This window comes from Herpailurus yagouaroundi, unplaced genomic scaffold (assembly GCF_014898765.1).
Source record: "Herpailurus yagouaroundi ecotype Mexico unplaced genomic scaffold, PumYag 438, whole genome shotgun sequence".
NCBI lineage: Eukaryota > Metazoa > Chordata > Mammalia > Carnivora > Felidae > Herpailurus > Herpailurus yagouaroundi.
The window spans coordinates 965,901-984,979 of NW_024412655.1; the positions used below are offsets into that span (position 1 = coordinate 965,901).

The window sequence follows — 19,079 nt, forward strand, 5'->3', positions numbered from 1 at the left end:
TCACTCAGTTGAGACAAAAAAATGCATATGTGTTTTTAATCTGTGTTTTTTCACTTAACTGTGTAACATAAGCATTTTGCCATATGCTCGTAGCACTTTGAAAGAATACTTTGTAACGGCTCAGCGGTGCTTTCTCAGACGTCTCCCTGCAGTTGGACATGTAGGTGGTTTATAATTTTTGCCTCCAAGGACAGATTCATATACATTGTCATTATTTTGGGGTTTTTTCCTTAGGATAGTTTATAAAACGTTAAGTTAATAGAGTATAAGCTGTTTTAAGGCTTCTGGTTCTTTTTGCTGAATTGCTTTCCCAAAGGGCTGTGCCAGACGGGACCGGGTGATGAGATCGGCCTTTATCTTACATCCTTCACCGAGAGTAGGACACCTGTCCCTGTCAGGCCAGGCATTCCTCCCCCACCTGGGCTGGCGACACCTGCAATGACGCCTGTGTCAGGGGAAATCCACTGGGTTGTTTTAACATGATGCGAATGTAAATGCAGACAGACCCCCCTGCGCCGGTGGAGTTGGAGACCAGGAGGAGACTGAGCCCAGGAGCTGGCTGGCAGTGTGGACCATGAGTTCGCATTACTCGTGCTCAAAAGCCCTTGCCTCTGTTCCCTGAACTCTAATGGGCCATTTGAAGCCTGTTGGCCTGTGCACACTGCTGTGTGACCCTAGTGTCCTTCTACCTTCTCAGGAAAAGTGATCGTAGTTCCCAGGCTACCTTGCAGGAAGTTTGGGCAAGTGACCAACTATGTGACAGGTGGAGCGCCCCTCCTTCACTTTCCTCTCCCTGCTGGCTTGAATGTGGCTGTGATGCCTGGTGGTTTAGCAGCCGCTTTGAGCCATGTGGTGAGACCAAGTGTTTACAGTGGCAGAACAACAATTAATACTAGGCCTGGACTAACCCTGCCATGGGGACTCCGCGGCCTCAGTCTTAGTGCACGTGTCTGGGTTCGCTCCATCACACCCGCACAGGCTCTGTGCCGCTAGGTCCCTCTCTCGGCCCCTCTTTGTCACAGTTTGGTCCTGGCCCCTGCTGCTGTCACAGCCTGCCATGGGGTTTCCGAAGCAGAAATGTGGGTGAGATGGAGCCACATAATCCCAGAGCAAATGTGTGTCAACGCTGGGCCTGGACCACAGGGTCACACGGGCTGCATGATGATGTGCCCTGACGCTGTGGGTGCTGCCTGCCCCCCGTGACCTCAGGTGCCCACTAACACTGTTCCAGGTTTCCACGTGCCTCGCCCCGCTGCAGTTCCAGTCCGTCCTCAGCTTCCGAGCCGGGTGCCCCACGTCCCTTTGGGGGCACTCTGCTCTCTGGTGGCCCAGAGCCTTCCCCAACTGCTGCCCTAGGGCCATAGGATCCATGCGGCCCAGGGCCAGCGTGTGCCCTCAGGATCCCAAAGGTCCTCCCCTCTCCCAGCTGGGGTCCACAAAGCAGGGGCTCAGGGCAACAGTTTCTTCTTCATCTTCGATCCTTCCTGCCCATTTCTCCTCTAAGGGAACAAACACTGGACTTGGGGAGTGGGAGTCAAGGGCTGGATGCTCTGGGGGCGAGGGGTGGGGGGCTGGGGAAAGTGTGTCCTGGGATCTGGAAGAGTGAAGCCTGGGATAGTGGGGAGTGCTCATGCGCTCCACTCATGCTGTACCCCGGGAGGGAGGTGCCAATCTAACTCATCTTATAGGGGAACCCCCCTGCAGGTGAGGGCAATGCCCTCAGGTCGGGGGAGGGGTCCCCACCTGACCAGGTCCTCAGGAAGGTGTCAACACCCCCCCCAAACACACACACACACACACACACACACACAGGGAGGGGCGTGCCTTCCAGCACAGGAGTGGCAGCAGAAGGATCAGCCAGGAGAAGGAGGAAGAAGGAGGGAGGGGTGAGTCCCACGCGGAAGTCAGGTAGGACGCGCCCAGCTGCCTTGCTGCCACACTCGGGTCCAGCTCTGCGGGCACCGCGATCGATCGCTAGCCCCTCGCCAGACTCTGGGACCAGCATGCAGGTGAGTCGGGCTGGGCGGGGTCCATGCTTGTGGCCAGGCCACGCCCACCCTGTGGGCCCCTCCAGCCAGCCCTGCCAGCCTCGCCTGGAAAGTGCCCGTGGAGGTTCCCTGGAGCCCTCAAGGCTGAGGTGAGGGTGGCCAGAGCTCAGACGGAGCCCCTGGGTTGGCTGGGGGTTGGAGCAGGACAGAGGGCAGATTTCCTCCTGCCCAGCCAGGGATTCTGGGGACCCCAGGGCCAGGCCTTTAGTGCATATGTAGGGCCCACGAGAGGAGAGCTTGTCCATCTCTAGACTTTGCAGCTCTGCCCTGCAGAGGGAGAGGGGGCTCTGGCCTCCAGGGTGGGCTGACCTGGGGCTGGGGAGGCCCAGAGTGGCCGACCGGGCCCTCTGCTCCCTGGGAGTCCTGCCCCAGGTGGGTCGGTGGCCGGCTGGGGGATGTTGGACTCTGACTCTGCGAGGCAGAGTAGGAGGCTGTGGGAGTCCCAGGGAGGTGGGCAGGAAAACATCCTGGGAAGACATCGTTTCTCCCCTCTGCCAGGGAAGGTCATCCGGGCCTGGGCCAACGACTGGGTAGCTCTGGGAGGAGACCCATGCCGAGGATGAGAGCGCAACCAGCCTCCCACTCAGCCTCCCTGGGGCTCTGCCAGGTGTGGGCCGAGCAGGCGGCCTCCCGCCCCACCTTTGCCCAGGGCCTCCTCGGCCCTCCGAGAGCCAACTCTGGCACCTGGCTGCTCAGGCTAGCACACGGGCACACCTTAGCCTGACCCCAGCTTCCTCTGCTAGCCCTTTCCCCTCATGCCAGTCCCAAGCTGGGGTGAGGGAGACACTCGGGGCTGCCGAGGGGCGGGTGGGGAGGTGGCACGGGGTTTGGCTTAGGCCCGAGAATAAGTGCCTCGAAAGGGACGTAGGCAGATGCAGACGGCAGGGAGGACTTGGTGGCCCCAGCCACGAGCGGGATCTGAACACACCCTTCCACTCCGGTCCCGACCATGGCTCCCCATGGCCCCAGCGGCCCGAGCAGCTTCCATAAACCCTCTTCTGCCAACCCCCAGCCTCACTTCCTGGCAGCTCCCTTCTTGCTCTTTGTGCTTCTGCCAAGCTCAAGTGCTGAGTTCTGAGTCCCTGGGAGTACTAACTACCAAGTCCTTGTTGATGCTGAGCGCTGAGTCTCTGGGAGGTACTGAGTACCAAGTCCTTGGAGGTGCTGAGTGCTGAGTCCCTGGGAGGTCCTGAGTACCAGGTCCCCGGACACTGATTGCATGCTGCCCCCCAGGGCCTGTGCCTACATGTTTCCCTCTCCCAGGAACGCTGCCCCTACTTTTTTGCCTCCTGCCAGCCTGTTGCCCTACAAGGCCAAGCTCCGGGCCGCCTCTCCAGGCCCCCGTGTCTACTTACACCGCACATCACCCTCAAGCCTGCTCTGTAGCAGGCTGCATCATAAAGGGTCTGGGGATGGGTGGATGGACACATGCGACGAGGAACTGACAGAAGACAGACGGACAGCTGAGGAGGTGGAGGGGGGCCGGGGGGGTGCAGATGACTGGCTTCAGAAGTTGAAGAGAGAAGCAGGTGTGGGGAGATTCGCTCAGGAAGGGTGGACCCAGGGCGTCTGGGCTGAGTAAGTGAGGGTGGGCTTCTCTGTGCTTGTATACCTTAGTGGGGGCAGGAGGGTCCCCTGCTGGATGATGAAAGTCCGGGATGCCCATGGGGCCCAGGCAGAGGTGTGCTGTGACCCCAGGGTGAGATGTGCCACGGAGAGTGAGGGGCGGTCCAAACGTATTCCTTGTGCAGCTGGGGTGTCACCCGTGCGTGCTCCATGTGGCCCACCTGATCAGGAGCTGGGTGGCAGTCCCACCCGCACAGCAGTGTCCTCAGTCTCACTGGTGACCTAGAGGCCAAACTGGGAAGGACTGCCCCAGCTCTAACTGTTCGTGTCCTGTGCTGTCGGGGCGGGAATGTCTCCCAGGAGTTGTGGTGTCTCCAGAAGTTTCCTCGTTTGGAGCCACTCTGGCCCGTGTTACGCCGTGGGCCCTGGCCCACTAGGTGTGCGGCTCGCCGGGGGTGGAAGCTGGAAGGACTAAAGGGGGAACAATATGGGTCTCCGAGCCTGCACCCCTCATCTGTGCAGGGACTTGCCTGGGGTCTGCACGTGGCCGAGGCCAAGTGTGTAGGGACAGCCCCTGTCTCTGCCCTGGGGGCCTGGGGGCTTGATGGGCACACACAGCTTCCCGGAGGTGGAGCTTGCTGTAGGTGGGGGCGACTTCACATAAGCCCAGTCCCCACGTGTGAAGGCCTGTCACCCTGGAGGACAGACGGACCGATGGACAGCCTCGTCCTGGAGGCCGTGGTTGTGGCTGTGGCCCACAGAAGGGACTTGCATCCAGCGAGTGACCTCAGGGATGGTGAGCCCAGAGTACATGGGAAGCAGATTCTCAGAACCTGGTCCCTGTCTGGCTGTGGGGAGGAGGACGGCCAAATGGGAGGGGGGACCCTGACCTGACTGCTCCTGTGGGTGCCTGCCCATTGTCGGGGGTGACCAGGCAGTGACCTGGGGGGGGGGGGTGTCTCTGTCCAGTGGCGGGAATCAGATATCTTAGGTGCATCACTCCCCACTGTCCAGGTCACACGCCAGGCCCCCAGAAGAGGCCGAGTCAGCCTTTCCCAGTTGCTCTGGGCAACTGTCCCAAAGCTGTGCAATGTCTCTGGTAGGGGAAGGTGCTGTCCAAATCGGGAGCTGTACCAGGCCCAGCAGCCTCATTTCTGGGATTCAGTAAGGGCCCCCCGCCAAAAGCCTGAGCTTTGAGGTGCCTCTAGGACAGTCCCTCCTCCCCAGGCTCCATCCTCCTGCTCGCACCCCCGTGTTCCGCCCAGTCTGGTTTCCCCGTGCTAACCCTTCACCACCTGGGGTCCCATCTCCCACCCCTGCTTGTCCTGCCTGTTCTTCCCACTGAAGCTGGGGTCTCTCCTCGCAGGATCTGCCAGAGGCGCTCAGTTCGGGGTTGGGGGTGGACAGGGAGAGCCCCCTCCCGCGTCTGAGGTCAAGCACATGAGGTCCTGTCGGTGCACGGGTCATCGTCCGACACGGCACTTGCTGAGCCTGTGGTGGGCGAGTCACAGAACCCGAGGCTGATGACCTGGATGTCCCTGTTCCCATCCAGTTGAGACTTTACTCTCTTCCCCGAGACAGAGGCACGTCAGCCCAGGGGCTCTCCCCGTCCCTGCAATTCTGTGAACGGCAGGTTTCTCCTCTGGCCCAAGATGGGACAGGAGTTTCAGACACCGTAAGCCACATCCGAGCGCTGGAGGCTTGTTGTCTGTGTTAGCCCAGGCTTCTGAGATGGACACAGGGAGAGTGGGGCCGACCCGGGTCCCACCCTGGGGCTAGTAGTTCCTGGTGTGCCTGAGCGGGGTTGCAGGTTTTGAAACAAATGAAAAACAGATACCCAGTTAAATTGAATTTTACACGAAAACTTTCTTTTTAGGTATAAGTGTGTCCCAGGCAATAATTGGGACATACTTATACTACAAAGCATCTGTTGTTTGTCTCGGATTCAACTGGGACCGGGCAGCCTGCATTCTTCCTGACAGCCCTTCAGGGCGGACTGGCTGGAGCAGCCCAGGGAGGCTTTCTGAAGGAGGCAGGTCTTGAGCTGGGTGGAAAGTGGTTGTGGAAGGGAAGGGGTAGGAGGTGGGCGGACCAGCAGGGGGAAGGAGGCCTGGCAGCGGGCAGGATAGAGAGGAGGGTGTGATGTGGTGCCAGACAGCCGCGGCCCACACTGAGCTCGTAAGCCCAAGGAGAAGGGCGGCAGGGGTGGTGGGCTGGCAGGAGGCCATGGCAAGAGCCCAGCAGGAGCGAGGTGGTGCTCTGTGGGCCCAGCCCCCAGGGCGTCCCCCGCACCCTCATCCCCGGGACGCTGCGGGGTCCCTGCGCCTCCCCGGAGAGCTGCCGGCTGGGAAGCACGCTCAGCGCCACACTGGGGTGCAGGGCGCGTCCTGCAGCCAGGCCGGAAGAGGTGGGCAGTCTTGCCTGAGGGCGCACAGGGTTGGCAGCCCAGGCTCTGGGCTCCAAGGCCAAGGTCCCCTCCACATCTCAGCCTGGAGCGTCCCCCTTGGGACCCACTGTGACTGTCTGCCCTTGTCGCCCGCCTCCCGCACCTCCACTCCCTCGGCCGCCCGGCCCCGCGGCGAAAGGGCCCAGGTCTGCCTCGCAGCCTGCTGTCCGTCTGCTCATGAGGAGTGAGGCCTGAGCCCGCCCCCTCCCCACCTGTGCACGTCTAGCGCCTCTGTAAAGATTCCTGAGGGGTATAAAGACAGCACGAGGCTTCTCAGCGTCCCTCGCCCTGCTGCCCCGATGCCACAGCCCCGTGGCTGGGGATCTGGTCAGAACCTAGAGCCCGACACGGGCACCTGGACTCCGATGTCACCAGCTGCCCCGCTTGCGTCCTTCCTGTTCCCGGGTCCTTGCAGGATCCCACGTGGCACTTATCCTCACGTCTCCTTGGGCACCTCCCGTCTGTGACGTTCCCTCTCTCCCTCCTTGTCCCTGGCCATCCGGCTTTGAGTCTGCTCAGGCTCTGGAGAAAGTCTGCTGCTTTCTCAAGCTGACCCAGGACTCCGTGTTTTGGGGGGGGGGTCCCTAACAGCTAACCCATACCACTGTGACCTAGACCTTCATCATGTAGGGTGGGGCCCGCCGCTGGGCTCCTCTCCTTCCCCTTCCCACGCGTCCTTTCTCGGCCGGGAAGGCTGGAGCACACTCACAAGGGGGAGCACCGAGGAGGGGCCCCGGGGGCTGTGCACTCGTCCGCCTCCTCCTTGAGGTTCTGCCCCTGACTTATGATCCGTCTGTCTGGACGTGCCTGCAGCACGTACCCCTGGGGATTCTCATCGACTTTGACTGAGCTCAGAGCCGTGTCACGTTGGTCCCCAGGGCTCCGTGTGTCGCAGCCCGTTCACGTCTCTGCTGCGTGATTGTCCACCGTGTGCGGGATAACTTCATCCAGCCACCCGCTGGTGGGAACTCGGGTTATCGCCACAATTTCTGTATGCAATATGCTACCGGGAGCATCCTGTTCAGGGGTAGGTGGCCCGGCTGTACAGTCTAGGATGTTCAGCTTTGTTTCGCAAATTCGTGCGCAGGGAATCCGTTTGACGCGGTCGGGCCACTGAAACGCCCGTAACCCAGTGGGTAGAGGGGATGCCTCCGGCGACCTGACCCGTGTTTCCCTGACCGTCTAGAGTGCCCGCGTCTTCCTCTTCTGTGAAACCCCTCTCTGCTGCTTGTCCTTTCTCGAGGATTTGCGGAGCTGTTTGCTTACGTTTTTGAACAGACCTTTGCCGGAGGCCCCGACGCCTCTCCAGCCATCCTTGTTCCTTGTGGTCCCAGCCCCGCTTGCAGCTTCCCCCTCGTCCGCTCGCTTTCCTGCACCCCTGCCTTACGTGTTGCCCCGTGCTGCCCCCTCGGTGCCGAGGCGCCCCGGCCGGGAGGGCTCTCCCCGCAGGAATGAGCCCCACCCTCCTCTACTCCCAGGCTGAGGAGAGCCTCCGGATCCTGGTGGGGACCGAAGGAGACAGCCTCCCGCTGATGGAGATCAACGCCGGTGAGGTGAGTCCCCTGGTGAGGGGAGATGGGTCCCACCCATTCCCGGGCCCTGTGCCGGCCCCAGCCTCGCGCCTCCTACCTCCAGACCGAGGCCTCCGAGCAGTGGGATTACGTCCTCGTGGCTGACCGCCGCACCCAGAGAAACCCCAGGCAGGCCTGCCAGCAGCGACGGTTCCTGGAGGAGCTCAGGACAAAGGGCTTCCATTACAAGGTGTGCTGGCTGAGCGCCTGGCTTGGTGTGGGGCACAGGGGACAAATGTGTCCCGGGGGCCCGGAGACACGGCTGGGGCCTTGTGCCTGAGGTGGAAGGGACAGGCCGGTGTCAAAAAAGGACGAAGGGGATGGTTTCCAAAGTGGAGCAGAGGTCCCCAAGCGCCCTCCCGCCCCCCAGAGGATGGAGGACCGCGAGAAGGTGTTCTTCGGGGTCCGAGCCGACAGCAGGATCTTTGATCTATACCGCACGCTCCTCATGGAGCCCGAGGGTCCTGCCGCCAGAGTGCAGCCTGCCAGGCCAGCCCCCATCCCAGCCACCACCAGGTGAGAGGCTGGCCCAGAACGCCGTGTCCCTGGTCCGGTCAGGCTTCCAGGCGTGGTCTCGTGTCAGAGGTCCCAGGGGCCGGGCTCCGTGACTCGGTGTCCGTGTCTGTCTGTGATAAGGGACAATTCAGTTCTTGCTTCTAGGAGAGTTCTGGAGGTTACGTGTGTTCCCCGAAGGGACGGCGGGATTTGGACAGGCCGGGAGGACGCTCCCGGCCAGCCCTTCCCCAACCCCCGCCGACCTGGGATGGGGGTCCCCACCTCCCCTCTCCAGACCAGCTGCGCCTCCCCGGACCTCTCTCCTCAGCCTCCCAGGCCTCCCAGCCTCTTCTCTGCAAGCATCCCCTTCCCCTGCTGAGACTCCACCTCCACACCACTCTACCCTCGCTCCCCATATCCCTCCTCTGTCACCTGCCTGGCCTTGGCACAGGCCTCTCTGAGCCTCAGTCTCCCCGTGTGCAAAATGGCTCACGGGGTGCGAGGGGGATTTGTGCATGTAAAGGCGTAGAGTGTGCTCTGAATGTGCGGGGGCTCCAGGTGGGAGGTGTGCTTGGAGGCGGGGGGTGAGGTCCAGGCCCAGTATCTGGGAGGGAACGGTGCAGGCCTGAGCCCTGGGAGGGGTCCTGGGAGGGGAGGGCCTACCCTGAGAGAGCCCCATCCTGGAGCCGTGGGGCACAGGCCACAGGAAGACTTAAGAGGTGGGGGTCGGGCTCCCAGGTGAGTCTTAGATTCTGGGCTCCGGTCAGGCAATCAAGGCAGGCTGGCTGGAGGCTCCACTAGGGACACAGAGGGGCCTGGGACCTGGCCAGACAGAGGGTGGGGTCCCCTGAGGAGCTCTTGTGTTCCAGAATCCGAATTGTCAACTTTGTACTGAACAGCAAGACAGCAGCTGGTGGTAAGGATGGGGTGGGCAGGTGGCCTGTGCAGCGCCCCACCCCTGCCCCAGGAGGGGTGTCGATGTGGGGAGAGCAGGGCAGGGTCCCCCCTCACCCCTCTGACCTGACACTCCCTGTGACCTCCAGACACGTTAGAGGATTTGGTGAAGAATGGGGTCTTTGAGACCAGATTCGCCCTGCACAAGGTGAGGGGTGGGCCAGGGCTGGGAGAAGCCTTGAGGGCGGGACCGGAGGCAGGGAGCCCTCGCTGTCTGTCACCTGTGCCCAGGGGGAGGACGACCTGAAGAAGAAATGGGCCCAGTGGAGAAACATGGTGCACAAGCAGCCGATTGATGACATCAGGTGACACTGCCTCAGACAAATCACCTGCGTCCCCGCAGACACACCCGTGGCCCCACAGACACATGCATGTGCCCACCGACACACCCAAGATCCCCAGACACACCCGTGTCCACGGCAGACAGATGTGTCTGTGCTCCTGGGTGGGACACAGCAGCCTGGTCTCCCCATGTGGCACCTGGACCCCGGCACTGGCCTGTGGGGTCACATCCGGGGGTGGGGAGGGGCGGCCTGACGGGGCAGCCTCCCCACAGGGACTACTTTGGCGAGAAGGTGGCCCTGTACTTCGCCTGGCTGGGCTGGTACACATACATGCTGGTGCCCGCTGCGGTGGCCGGCCTCGTCATCTTCCTGAGCGGCTTCTCCCTGTTCAATGCCAGTCAGATCAGGTGGGGATGGGAGGCCTGGGACGCGGGGTGGGGGGGGACAGGACCCCTCAGGGACCCCTCCTCCCCGAGTCAGGGGAGAGCCGCCACCAGCCCGTCCCTGCGCCCTCAGCAAGGAGATCTGTGAGGCGGACGACATCCTGCTGTGTCCTCGCGGGGACCATGGCCGCAAGTACCAACGGCTCTCGGACACCTGCATGTCTGCCAAGGTATGCGGCTCCGGGGGTTCTGCTCCCTCCCAGCCGGGGGTCCCCTCCGGCCATCCTCTCCCAGGAGCAGGGCGGAGGGTCTGCCCCTGCAGAGCCGTGGCGTGGGGGGCGGCAGGCCACAGAAGGCTGTCCCCAGCCTGGCTGCCGCTCTCCCCAGCTCACTCACCTCTTCGACAACGACGGCACCGTGCTCTTTGCCATCTTCATGGCTCTGTGGGGTGAGTCGCTGGGGCGCTGGGAGGGAGGTGGGGGGGCGGCCCGAGCCCCGGGGCCCCCCCCCCCCCCCCGCCCCCCCCCCCAGCCCTGCCCCCCCCCCCCCCCCCCCCAGCCACGGTGTTCCTGGAGATCTGGAAGCGGCAACGAGCCCGAGTGGTCCTGCACTGGGACCTGTATGGGTGGGACGAGGACCAGGTGAGCGGCCGGCCGTGCAGGGCTCTTTCCAGTGCCCCGTGCGGCCCCCACAGCGCGTGGGGCGCGGGTGTCCCTGTGCGGCAGGCCGTCCCCCGACTGAGTGCTGCGTTCCCTCCACAGGAGGAAATGGCACTTGAGCTCATTAACTGCCCTGATTACAAGCTCCGGCCACACCAGCACTCCTACCTGAGAAGCACGGCCATCCTCACTCTGTGTCTCTTGATGGTACTCCTGCGGGGCCTGCGGGGGGGGCTGGAGACCTGGGCCGGCGACAGCCCTCCTGAGGACCCTCCCCGCAGATCTGCCTCATGATCGGCATGGCCCACGTCCTGGTGGTCTACCGCGTCCTGGCCGCCGCCCTCTTCAACTCGGCCCTGCTCTTCCAGGAAGAGCAGGTGACCACGGCCGTGGTGGTGACCGGGGCCCTGGTCCACTACGTGGCCATCCTCATCATGACCAAGGTGGCTGCAGGGGGGGCGGACAGAGGGAGGGCGGGGCGGGGGTCTCCACCGAGGCCCCACGTGAGCCGTCTGGTCTCCCGTCCTGCAGGTCAACAAGCGTGTGGCCCTCAAGCTCTGTGACTTCGGTGAGAGAGGAGGCGTCCGGCGCCTCTCTGGCCTTGGGGGGAGGGGTGCGCGGGGGAGGGACAGGACCCTTCGGGGCTGGGAGCCCGGGTCCCTGGATCCTCTGTGTCTCCGCCGCCTCTCACAGCCGGCAGGCAGGTGAGGGCTGGCGGTGTCTCTGAGTTGTCGGGAGAGGGACAGGTTGGGGACGGGAGAGGGACAGCCCCCGTCTCATTCTAGAGAAGCCCAGGACGTTCTCAGAGCGTGAGAGCAAGTTCACCGTCAAGTTCTTCACTCTGCAGTTCTTTGCCCACTTCTCCTCCCTCGTCTACATCGCCTTCATCCTGGGCAGGTAGGGGCGGCCCCTCCCACCGCCTGCCTCCGACTCTTTCCCCTTTAAAGGAAATACCTGCTCATCTTAATTTTTAAAACGGTTTGTGCTCAGAGCAGTTGGAGCCCGATGTAAAACCACGTGCAAGAGCCCACGGTGAACCCCCGGCTCCCTGCTCCCTGCCCTCGAGGTGACCCTGTAACCGTTCGGTGGGTCTTTCCAGAACTTTTTACACATTGAAGTACCCACGCATATACACCTGTTGACATACACTGCTGTCTCCTGTAAATAATCCTATCTTCTCTTTACGCTGAAAACGTACCATGGGCACCTCCCACCTCCGCATGGATGCTGAGGCCTCATTTTTAAGACCACGCTATGAGCGCTATTTTGTGGAACGTGCTGGAATTTGTTTCCTCAGTTCGGCTGGTGGACGTTCGGCTCATCTCCAATGTTTGAGCTTCATAAAGCTGCATCCCGTGTAACGCACATGCACCCCCCATTCCCTTTCCTTCTGGCAAAATGGACACGTTTTCGGTTCGGCCAACGTACACTTTTTTTGTCCCTCCTGAAAAAAGTAATTGCTTCACCTGTTCCGTGCGTTTAAATAGCACAAGACACAAACATATTGCCAATTGGTTCCAAACTCCAGCAGAACTTACAAAACCAACCCAAACCACGCCAACTCCTCCAAGTACGTTCAAAGACATCAGGCGGTGCCTAGACCTGGGCCGTCCTTGGAGATGCCCCCGCCTAGGGGCCTGCCCCTCCCCTTGCGGCTGTGTGTGCTCACGCTGGGTCCGGGAGCCCCTTGTGGTCTGCCGTGTGGGACCCCAGGTTTCCCAGTCTTCCTGAGGAAGGGTCCGTAGGAAATCGGAGGCCCCTACTGCTGGAGGCAGACCTCTCCCTGCTCTAACCTCGGCTACGCTGGCTTCTGCAATCTCTCAGCAGACTGTCTTGGTGGGTGTTTTCACTGGACGGGCTTGAGCGGTTCGCCTCTCTCCTCTGCCTCGTCCACGGCGATCTCTGTCCAGGATCATCTCCACCTCCACACAAGTCTCCTGCCCTATTCCCTTCCAGGAGTGCTGTCAGCAGTGCGCCCGATGTCCGGGCCTCCCTGCTCCTGCCTCTCCCCCCCACCCAGGCCTGCCGGCCCTTCCCTGGATGCCCGCTTCTCCTCTTCTCCCGGCCTCGAAACATGCCAACGCCCCGGTATCTGTCCTCATGACCCGACGTCATCTAGACACATCAGTGAGGCCCACGTTCCTGTCTCCAGCACAGATCTCTCCCTGAAGTCCAGACTCACGGGTCCGGCTGCCTCTCGTTCCCCCTCAGATGCCCCGGCGACACGCCGGCCTTACCGCCCGTTTGTCCACACGGTCCCTCCTGCGCCCAGAGCCCTGGTCCCCCCACATTCCCCATTTTCCCTCTGGCCCCACGCTCTCTTTGCTTGCAGTCTCTCTTACGGGACCGCAGCTCCCTGAGGGGTCTTTGCCGAGTGGGCAACCACAGCAGGCTTGGCCTGTAGAATCGACCTCAGTCAAATGGACAGAAATGACCAGGCACTTGCTGGGCCCGGAGCCTCGGGTCCTTCAGTCGCGAGTGGCTTTCATGCATCTTGTGTCTTTGGACACAGACGCCATTCCTTTTGTTTGGAAATGGGACCTTCTGGACGGACCGCCTAATTGCTTTTGCTTTTTTTCCTCCCGTTTTTGCTCCAGCTTCTGGGAGTTCTTCTCGGCACTGTTTCCCAACCCTTTGATTGAATGTTTTACTTCTGTAAGCGCACTTCCCCTCAGGGCCCTCCTTTGGACAGTTCCTTCACAGCCTCCTTCTCATGCCCCCTGACCCCATGGCTTTTCTTGTCTGAGGAGCTTCCTCTTTTTTCCCCTTCTGCTCTGCGATTCCTTCTATGCTTTCCACGTTTCTTTTACTCTTTTACTCTTTCCCTAATGGTCTCCGATTGGGATGTTAGCGGCCTCCTTAGGTGTCCTCCTTAGATGTTCTTGGCCCCCGTCCATCAGTGAGAAAGGCGCGTGCCAGTGGCTGTGCTCTGGGCCACGCCTCTCCCGCGAGGGGCTTTTGCTCTGTCAGTCCCTGCATCCTGCCTGGTGGCAGAAGGAAGCTCGTCAGTCAGTGTTGCTGGGAGCTCAGTGGGGAAGAGACAGTATGGGGGTCTCAGCATGCAGTGGTCCAGCCCCCTAGAAGCGAGACTCTGTCTTCCTGACCGTTGGCCAGGAACCTGATCTTTGGTTTCATGCAGTTTGTATTTTTTTTATCATGTAAGGGAAAGGAGGTGATTTTAAGCACAAAGTAATCCCGTGTGCACGGTTTCAATGGGGAGAAACCGAGGCCACTCCTGACAGGTCTTGTCAAGCACCTGTCTGCGCCTGGGATGGCTGGGCTGCTTGTGTGTGTGTGTGAGTGCGTGTGGAGGGATGTGTGTGGATGTGGGCAGGTCCCCCACCCCCACCCAGTCAGAAGCAAGGTCTGCCCCTCCTCTAGCCTAACTGTCCTTCCTAGGATCAATGGTCACCCCGGGAAGTCTGTGCGCCTGGCGGGGCTGTGGAGGCTGGAGGAGGTCAGTCTGTCCGGTACACTTTGTCATGCTGTCCCTGAGCACCCCCCCCCACAGCCCTGCCTCCCCACACCTGACCTCCCATCCCCACCCCTGATCTCCCACTCCCCACCCCTGACCCCCTGACCCCCCCCATCCCCCCACAGTGCCATCTCAGTGGCTGCATGATGGACCTGTTCCTGCAGATGGCCATTATCATGGGTCTGAAACAAACACTCAGCAACTGCATGGAGTACCTGGGCCCGTGAGGACCTCCCTCCTTCCCTAGGGCCCTCCCGCTCCCCCCCCCACCCCAGGGAGCCCCCCCATCTCCACATCTCCCAGAGCCAGCAGTCCCAAAGGGTCCTCAGCCCCCAGTTCCCCTCCCTGTTCCCCACTTGTTCTCATCACCCCCAGGTGGCTGGCCCACAAGTGTCGCTTAATACGGGTCAAGCTGGGCCACGCACCCGAGGACCCTGAGCTCAGGGACTGGCGGCGCAACTACCTCCTGAACCCAGTCAACACCTTCAGCCTGTTTGACGAGTTCATGGAGATGAGTACGTGGGTGGAGTTGGGGGCCTGACCTCGAGTCTCGGGGGGCAGGTACTGGGGGACTGGCCGAGGGGGCGGGCGTTCTGGGGGGTGGCGTGCCCCACGGCACAAGGGGACATCTCCACACCCCCCAGTGATCCAGTACGGCTTCACGACCATCTTCGTGGCGGCCTTCCCGCTCGCCCCGCTGCTGGCGCTCTTCAGCAACCTCGTGGAGATCCGCCTGGACGCCATCAAGATGGTCAGGCTGCAGCGGCGCCTGGTGCCCCGCAAGGCCAAGGACATCGGTCAGGGGCCCGACTCGGTGGCGAGGAGCACGGGCGCTCCAGCCAGGGGCGGGGTGGCGAGGGGTGCTGGGACCAGGTGGTGCCCTCGAAATGATCCCAAGATAAGCCCCCTCCCCCCAGCCCTTCCCCAGGTTCTGCCTAGGCTGAGAGCTGGCCTTGGAGAGTGGTGCTCAGGCCCCGGGAAGAGGCGGGGCTGGTGTGCACCCGCAGGCCCCTGCCTCCCTCCCAGAGGAGGATCCAGCTTGGGGTGGGGGGGGGGCCCAGGCAGAGGAGCTGGGCTCTGAGAGCCCGGAGCTGAGGGAGGGAGGGGTCCAGCAGCTGGGGGCAGGGACTAAGAGGTGGCCTCCGTCACCCAGACTGTCCTTGCCAAGATGGCCAGGTATCAGGGAAGAGCAGAGGGGACTGGGTGCTGGGTGTGGGCAGAGGGAGAGGTGGGGGGGTGGGGGAGAGGCCCCACTCTAGGGCCCAGGTTAAGGTGTTCTGACCCGGGAGTGGGGCAAGCTTGGGGCAGCTGAGGGGTTCAGGCAGAAGATGGGGGCCAGGGGGGACCTGAGCCCCTCCTGGTCTATGTCCGCCACGGCCCAGGTTTTCTTCGTCGGTGAATGCTGCCCACTGAGCAGAGGCATGGGCAGAGGTGACAAGGCCCCATGACCATCCAGGCTCCCAGCCTTGGGGGACCATGGGTGGAGGTGGGGCGGGCAGTGTCAGAGGATCAGGGTTGGAGGAAGCAGACTGCTTCACCCCACTGCTGTGGCCCAGGGACCTGGCTGCAGGTGCTGGAGACCATCGGCGTGCTGGCGGTCATTGCCAACGGAATGGTCATCGCCTTCACGTCGGAGTTCATCCCCCGAGTGGTGTACAAGTACCACTACGGCCCGTGCCGAAAGGGGGCCGACCCTGCAGTCGAGTAAGGGGGCGCCAGGGGAGCCTCAAACCGTCCCGAGACGCCTGGGAAAACTGGCCCAACCACAGCCCAGCCCTAGGGGAGCGCAGGGGAAGGGCTTGATGTGGCCAGTGTTGTCTGTGGTTGTCATGAATCTGGGCCCGAGGGGGGTCCTGCCCTCCCGTGACAATCTGCTAGGAACCCCCATGGGGGAATTAAGGTCCCAGCAGGAGCTGTTTTCTGAGCAGCCACCACCAGAACGACTCCCTCCCAAAAGTCAGATCCTCTGGGGTCTGCTCCACAGAAGAGGGCCGAACAGGGGACCACTGCTCCTACAGATGGGGTTTGCAGGGGTCTCCCTCCGGAAGGCTCCCCTCGGTTTTTGCCACGGAAGGCAGGGGGGCCCTCTCAGTCCCTTCAGTTACCCCCAGAGGCCCCTCTCCCACGCAGAGAAATGAAGGGGGTTCCGTGCTGTGCTCCACCCTGACAGCCCCCACCACACAGGGATTAGCTCCAGGAAAGCATCCTGGAAGTCAGAAGAGGCCACGCTCTGCAGCCCACACCTGCCTCTGCCCTTCTCTCCCTCCCCCAGCTGCCTCACAGGTTACATCAACCACAGTCTGTCCGTGTTCCACACCAAGGACTTCCAGGACCCCATCCGGATAGAGGGCTCAGAGAACGTGACTGAGTGCAGGTCTGGACTCCCCCAGCCCCCGTGAGCAACCTCTGAATTCCGGCGCTGGGCCCCCGGGCCGGGGGGGCGCCCCCCCCCCCCCCCCCCGCCAGGTACCGGGACTATCGCAACGCTCAGGACTACAACTTATCCGAGCAGTTCTGGGTCCTCCTGGCCATCCGCCTGGTCTTCCTTATCCTGTTTGAGGTGGGCCAGAACTGGGGGAGGGGCCCCACAATGGAGGCGGCTCTCTCCAGCCCTTCTCCCTGGCCCCCAGCCCCTAAAATGCCTGCTCAGCCCTTGTCCCGTCCCCCCACGCCCAGCACGTGGCCTTGTGCATCAAGCTCATTGCCGCCTGGTTCGTGCCCGATGTCCCCCAGTCGGTAAAGAACAAGGTTCTGGAAGACAAGTACCGGACACTCCGGGAAAAGATACGGTATGGGAGGCTGAGGCCAGGCGGGGGTGGGCCGGCCCGAGGTAGGGCCTCACCCTGAACCCCAACACTTCGCCCTGATCCCCAACAATCCCGGTCCTGCCTCCAGCTCCAGCAGCAAGAGCACAGATGTGTAGGAGACCCAGAGCTGGCCAAGAAGACTGGTGCCCGGAGCTGGGACTCAGAGCCACCACCACCTCCCTCCCCCCCCCCCACCGCTTATGTGTGGGGTCCCGGGAGGCGGGTGTATACGCGGGGTCTTGGAGGGCCTGCGTGCGTTTGAGATGTTGCGGAGCAGCACTCTGTTGTCTAGGAGGCCTGTTTCACGTGTTAGGGCTCAGGCTTGGTACAGCCCTGACTTGAACTCTGACTGCCTCCTGCCACCCACAGAACTGGGGTAGGGGGGGTGCTTCTCAGCGGTCAGAACACAGGAAAACCAGCCCAGTCTCCTGAGCCTCTCTCTGACTTGTGGGACCCATATCCTACCTCCCCCCCCCAATTCTGGCTGGTCAGGGGGCCCTGACCCCACCTCTCTGGCTCTCCTCAGCCTGAAGAACTTTCTATAATAAAATAACAACTTCTTCATGTCAATTCTGGGCCTCTTGTGGATTGTGTCTGTCCTCAGGGCTAGATGGGAAATTCTCCCAGATGGAGCAAAGTCTGGAATGTGGTAGCCTCCTGGTCCTCCTCTGGTTTTCCGTGGGTTTCCGAGCGAGCAGCGCCGTGTTGAGATCCTACCGTCCCTGCACGGGAGGGTCAGGGGCAGGCTTCCCGGAGGAAGAGCTGGGGAGGAGGGGCAGAACCAGAACGGTGCCCCTGGGGACAGTGGAAACTCTGAGGAGTCCCCCAGGTCCCAGACTCTGCCGGCTGGTTGGGCCGGTTCGCCCTCTGCCCCCAGGCCGCGTGGCCGCAGTTCCGAGGCTTCCCGGCGCCTGAGAGCAGGACGGTCTTAAGCGCCGGACTTGGGCGCAAAGCGGGACTCTCGGGTCCGCCCTCTGGCCCTGGCTGCTGGGCGGGGCCGCACCTGCCGCCGCCGCGGGGATCGTCGCCGCGGCGCACCTGGCTCAGGTGAGCTGCCCCGCCCCCGCGGTCGGCGCGATCCCCAGGTCTTGGCAGCAGGTGAGTGGCTCAGACCCACGGAGGTGAGTTGAGGTCGCCGGCTCCTGGGAGCCGGACTAGGCTTGGAGCTTGGGGGCCCCTTGTCCCGAAGAGCCTCTGGGCCGTGGCGGGCGCGGTCCCGCAGGAAGTGGCTCGGAGTCGGGCCGGCTGTCCCCGTCGCCCGGAAGCCTGAGTTTATCGGCGTCCCGGCCCCGTGGGCCTGGCGGCGGAGCGGGGGGGGGAGGGAGGGGAACCGCAAGGGCCACGTTTCCCGCTCCGCCCGACGTGGGCAGTGGCTTCCTCGTGACCTTTGCCCAGGGGAGGGAGGTGGGACGCGGAGGCGCGCGGGGACCCTCGCCGCCGCCCGCAGCTCGGATCCCAGGCGCGAGGCCTCCCAGGGCCCCCGGGGCGTACCGAGGAGCCGGCTGGGGCCGTGCGCGGCGCTGGTCGCCGGGCGGAGCTACAGTCACGCGCGCGCTCCCGCCGTCCGTGTGTGGCCCCCACCTGCCGTGCTAGGCCTGCGCGCCCTCCGCGCCACCGCCGTGCGCGCCCGACCCGCCATCCACGGCCCCCTCGTGCGCGCCCCAGTCCGCCCTCGGCTCTCGGTGCGCGTTCCCATCGCGATACCCGCGTCCCCGCCCTCTGTGCCCGACCCCCACCCGCGTGCTCACCGCGCCTGGAGGGTGGGGGCCTGCTAAATCCGGATCGCCCCTGACTGAGGCGGAGCGCCGGAGGTGGGGTGTATAGTGGAGGAGAACGGGGCGTGTGGCCCGGGGGAGCGGGACAGAGCTCCTCGCCTGCGGGGCCGAGACCTTGCGTGCGGTTCTGTCCTGCGGGAGATACGTCGGGGGGCGCAGCAAACGCGTGGCGCACAGAGGGCTGCAGGCCCGCTGAGCGGAAGATGTAACGAGACCGTGGGGTCCTAAGCAGCAAACCAGACGGCGGAGGGGTGGGATCGCCGCCCCTCCCCACCCCCCCCCCCCCCCCCCCTCCTTCCCCCGCCGTTTCCTGTGCCGCCGCCGCTGAGGGAGCCAGACCTCCAGTCAGAGCACAAGCAGAAGACCCCTAGGAACCCCTGGGGATGGGGGTGGGGGTGGGGTGGGGGGAGGGGAGGGGCGGTTCTTGATGGTGCCTGAGGTGACGTGGGCTTGTGGGCGCTCACCTTGGAGCGTGAGCTTGGGGAGGAGGGTGTAGTTTAGAGGAAGAAGGCGGGGGCCGTCATGGCTGTGAGATGGTGGCACCGGGGGACACACACTGAGCAACAGGAAGTCTGGCAGGAACCTTGAGAGGCAGCAAGGCTGCTCGGGGCTCTCT

At 62.9% G+C, this 19,079-nt stretch overlaps 1 protein-coding gene across 4 annotated transcripts; it reads left to right on the plus strand.

Moving 5' to 3' along the window:
• Positions 1-1,890: 1,890 nt before the first annotated feature.
• ANO9 (anoctamin 9) lies at positions 1,891-17,258 on the plus strand. Of its 4 annotated transcripts, XM_040464289.1 has the most exons (25): positions 1,904-2,009; positions 2,547-2,655; positions 7,539-7,613; positions 7,696-7,821; positions 8,002-8,147; positions 8,996-9,042; positions 9,170-9,228; positions 9,312-9,385; positions 9,637-9,771; positions 9,881-9,977; positions 10,135-10,195; positions 10,306-10,388; positions 10,509-10,613; positions 10,688-10,849; positions 10,938-10,974; positions 11,192-11,303; positions 13,806-13,863; positions 14,007-14,104; positions 14,257-14,396; positions 14,526-14,678; positions 15,438-15,585; positions 16,154-16,255; positions 16,348-16,441; positions 16,558-16,670; positions 16,777-17,258. In XM_040464289.1, the coding sequence occupies exons 2-25, from the start codon at positions 2,599-2,601 to the stop codon at positions 16,802-16,804; spliced, it is 2,310 nt and encodes a 769-aa protein (XP_040320223.1). In that variant the 5' UTR covers positions 1,904-2,009; positions 2,547-2,598; the 3' UTR covers positions 16,805-17,258. The 4 variants fall into 4 exon arrangements, with proteins under 4 accessions (XP_040320224.1, XP_040320223.1, XP_040320222.1 ...); XM_040464290.1 differs by lacking the exon at positions 2,547-2,655 and having other exon boundaries at positions 1,891-2,009; XM_040464288.1 differs by lacking the exons at positions 1,904-2,009; positions 2,547-2,655 and adding an exon at positions 2,024-2,137.
• Positions 17,259-19,079: the final 1,821 nt, after the last annotated feature.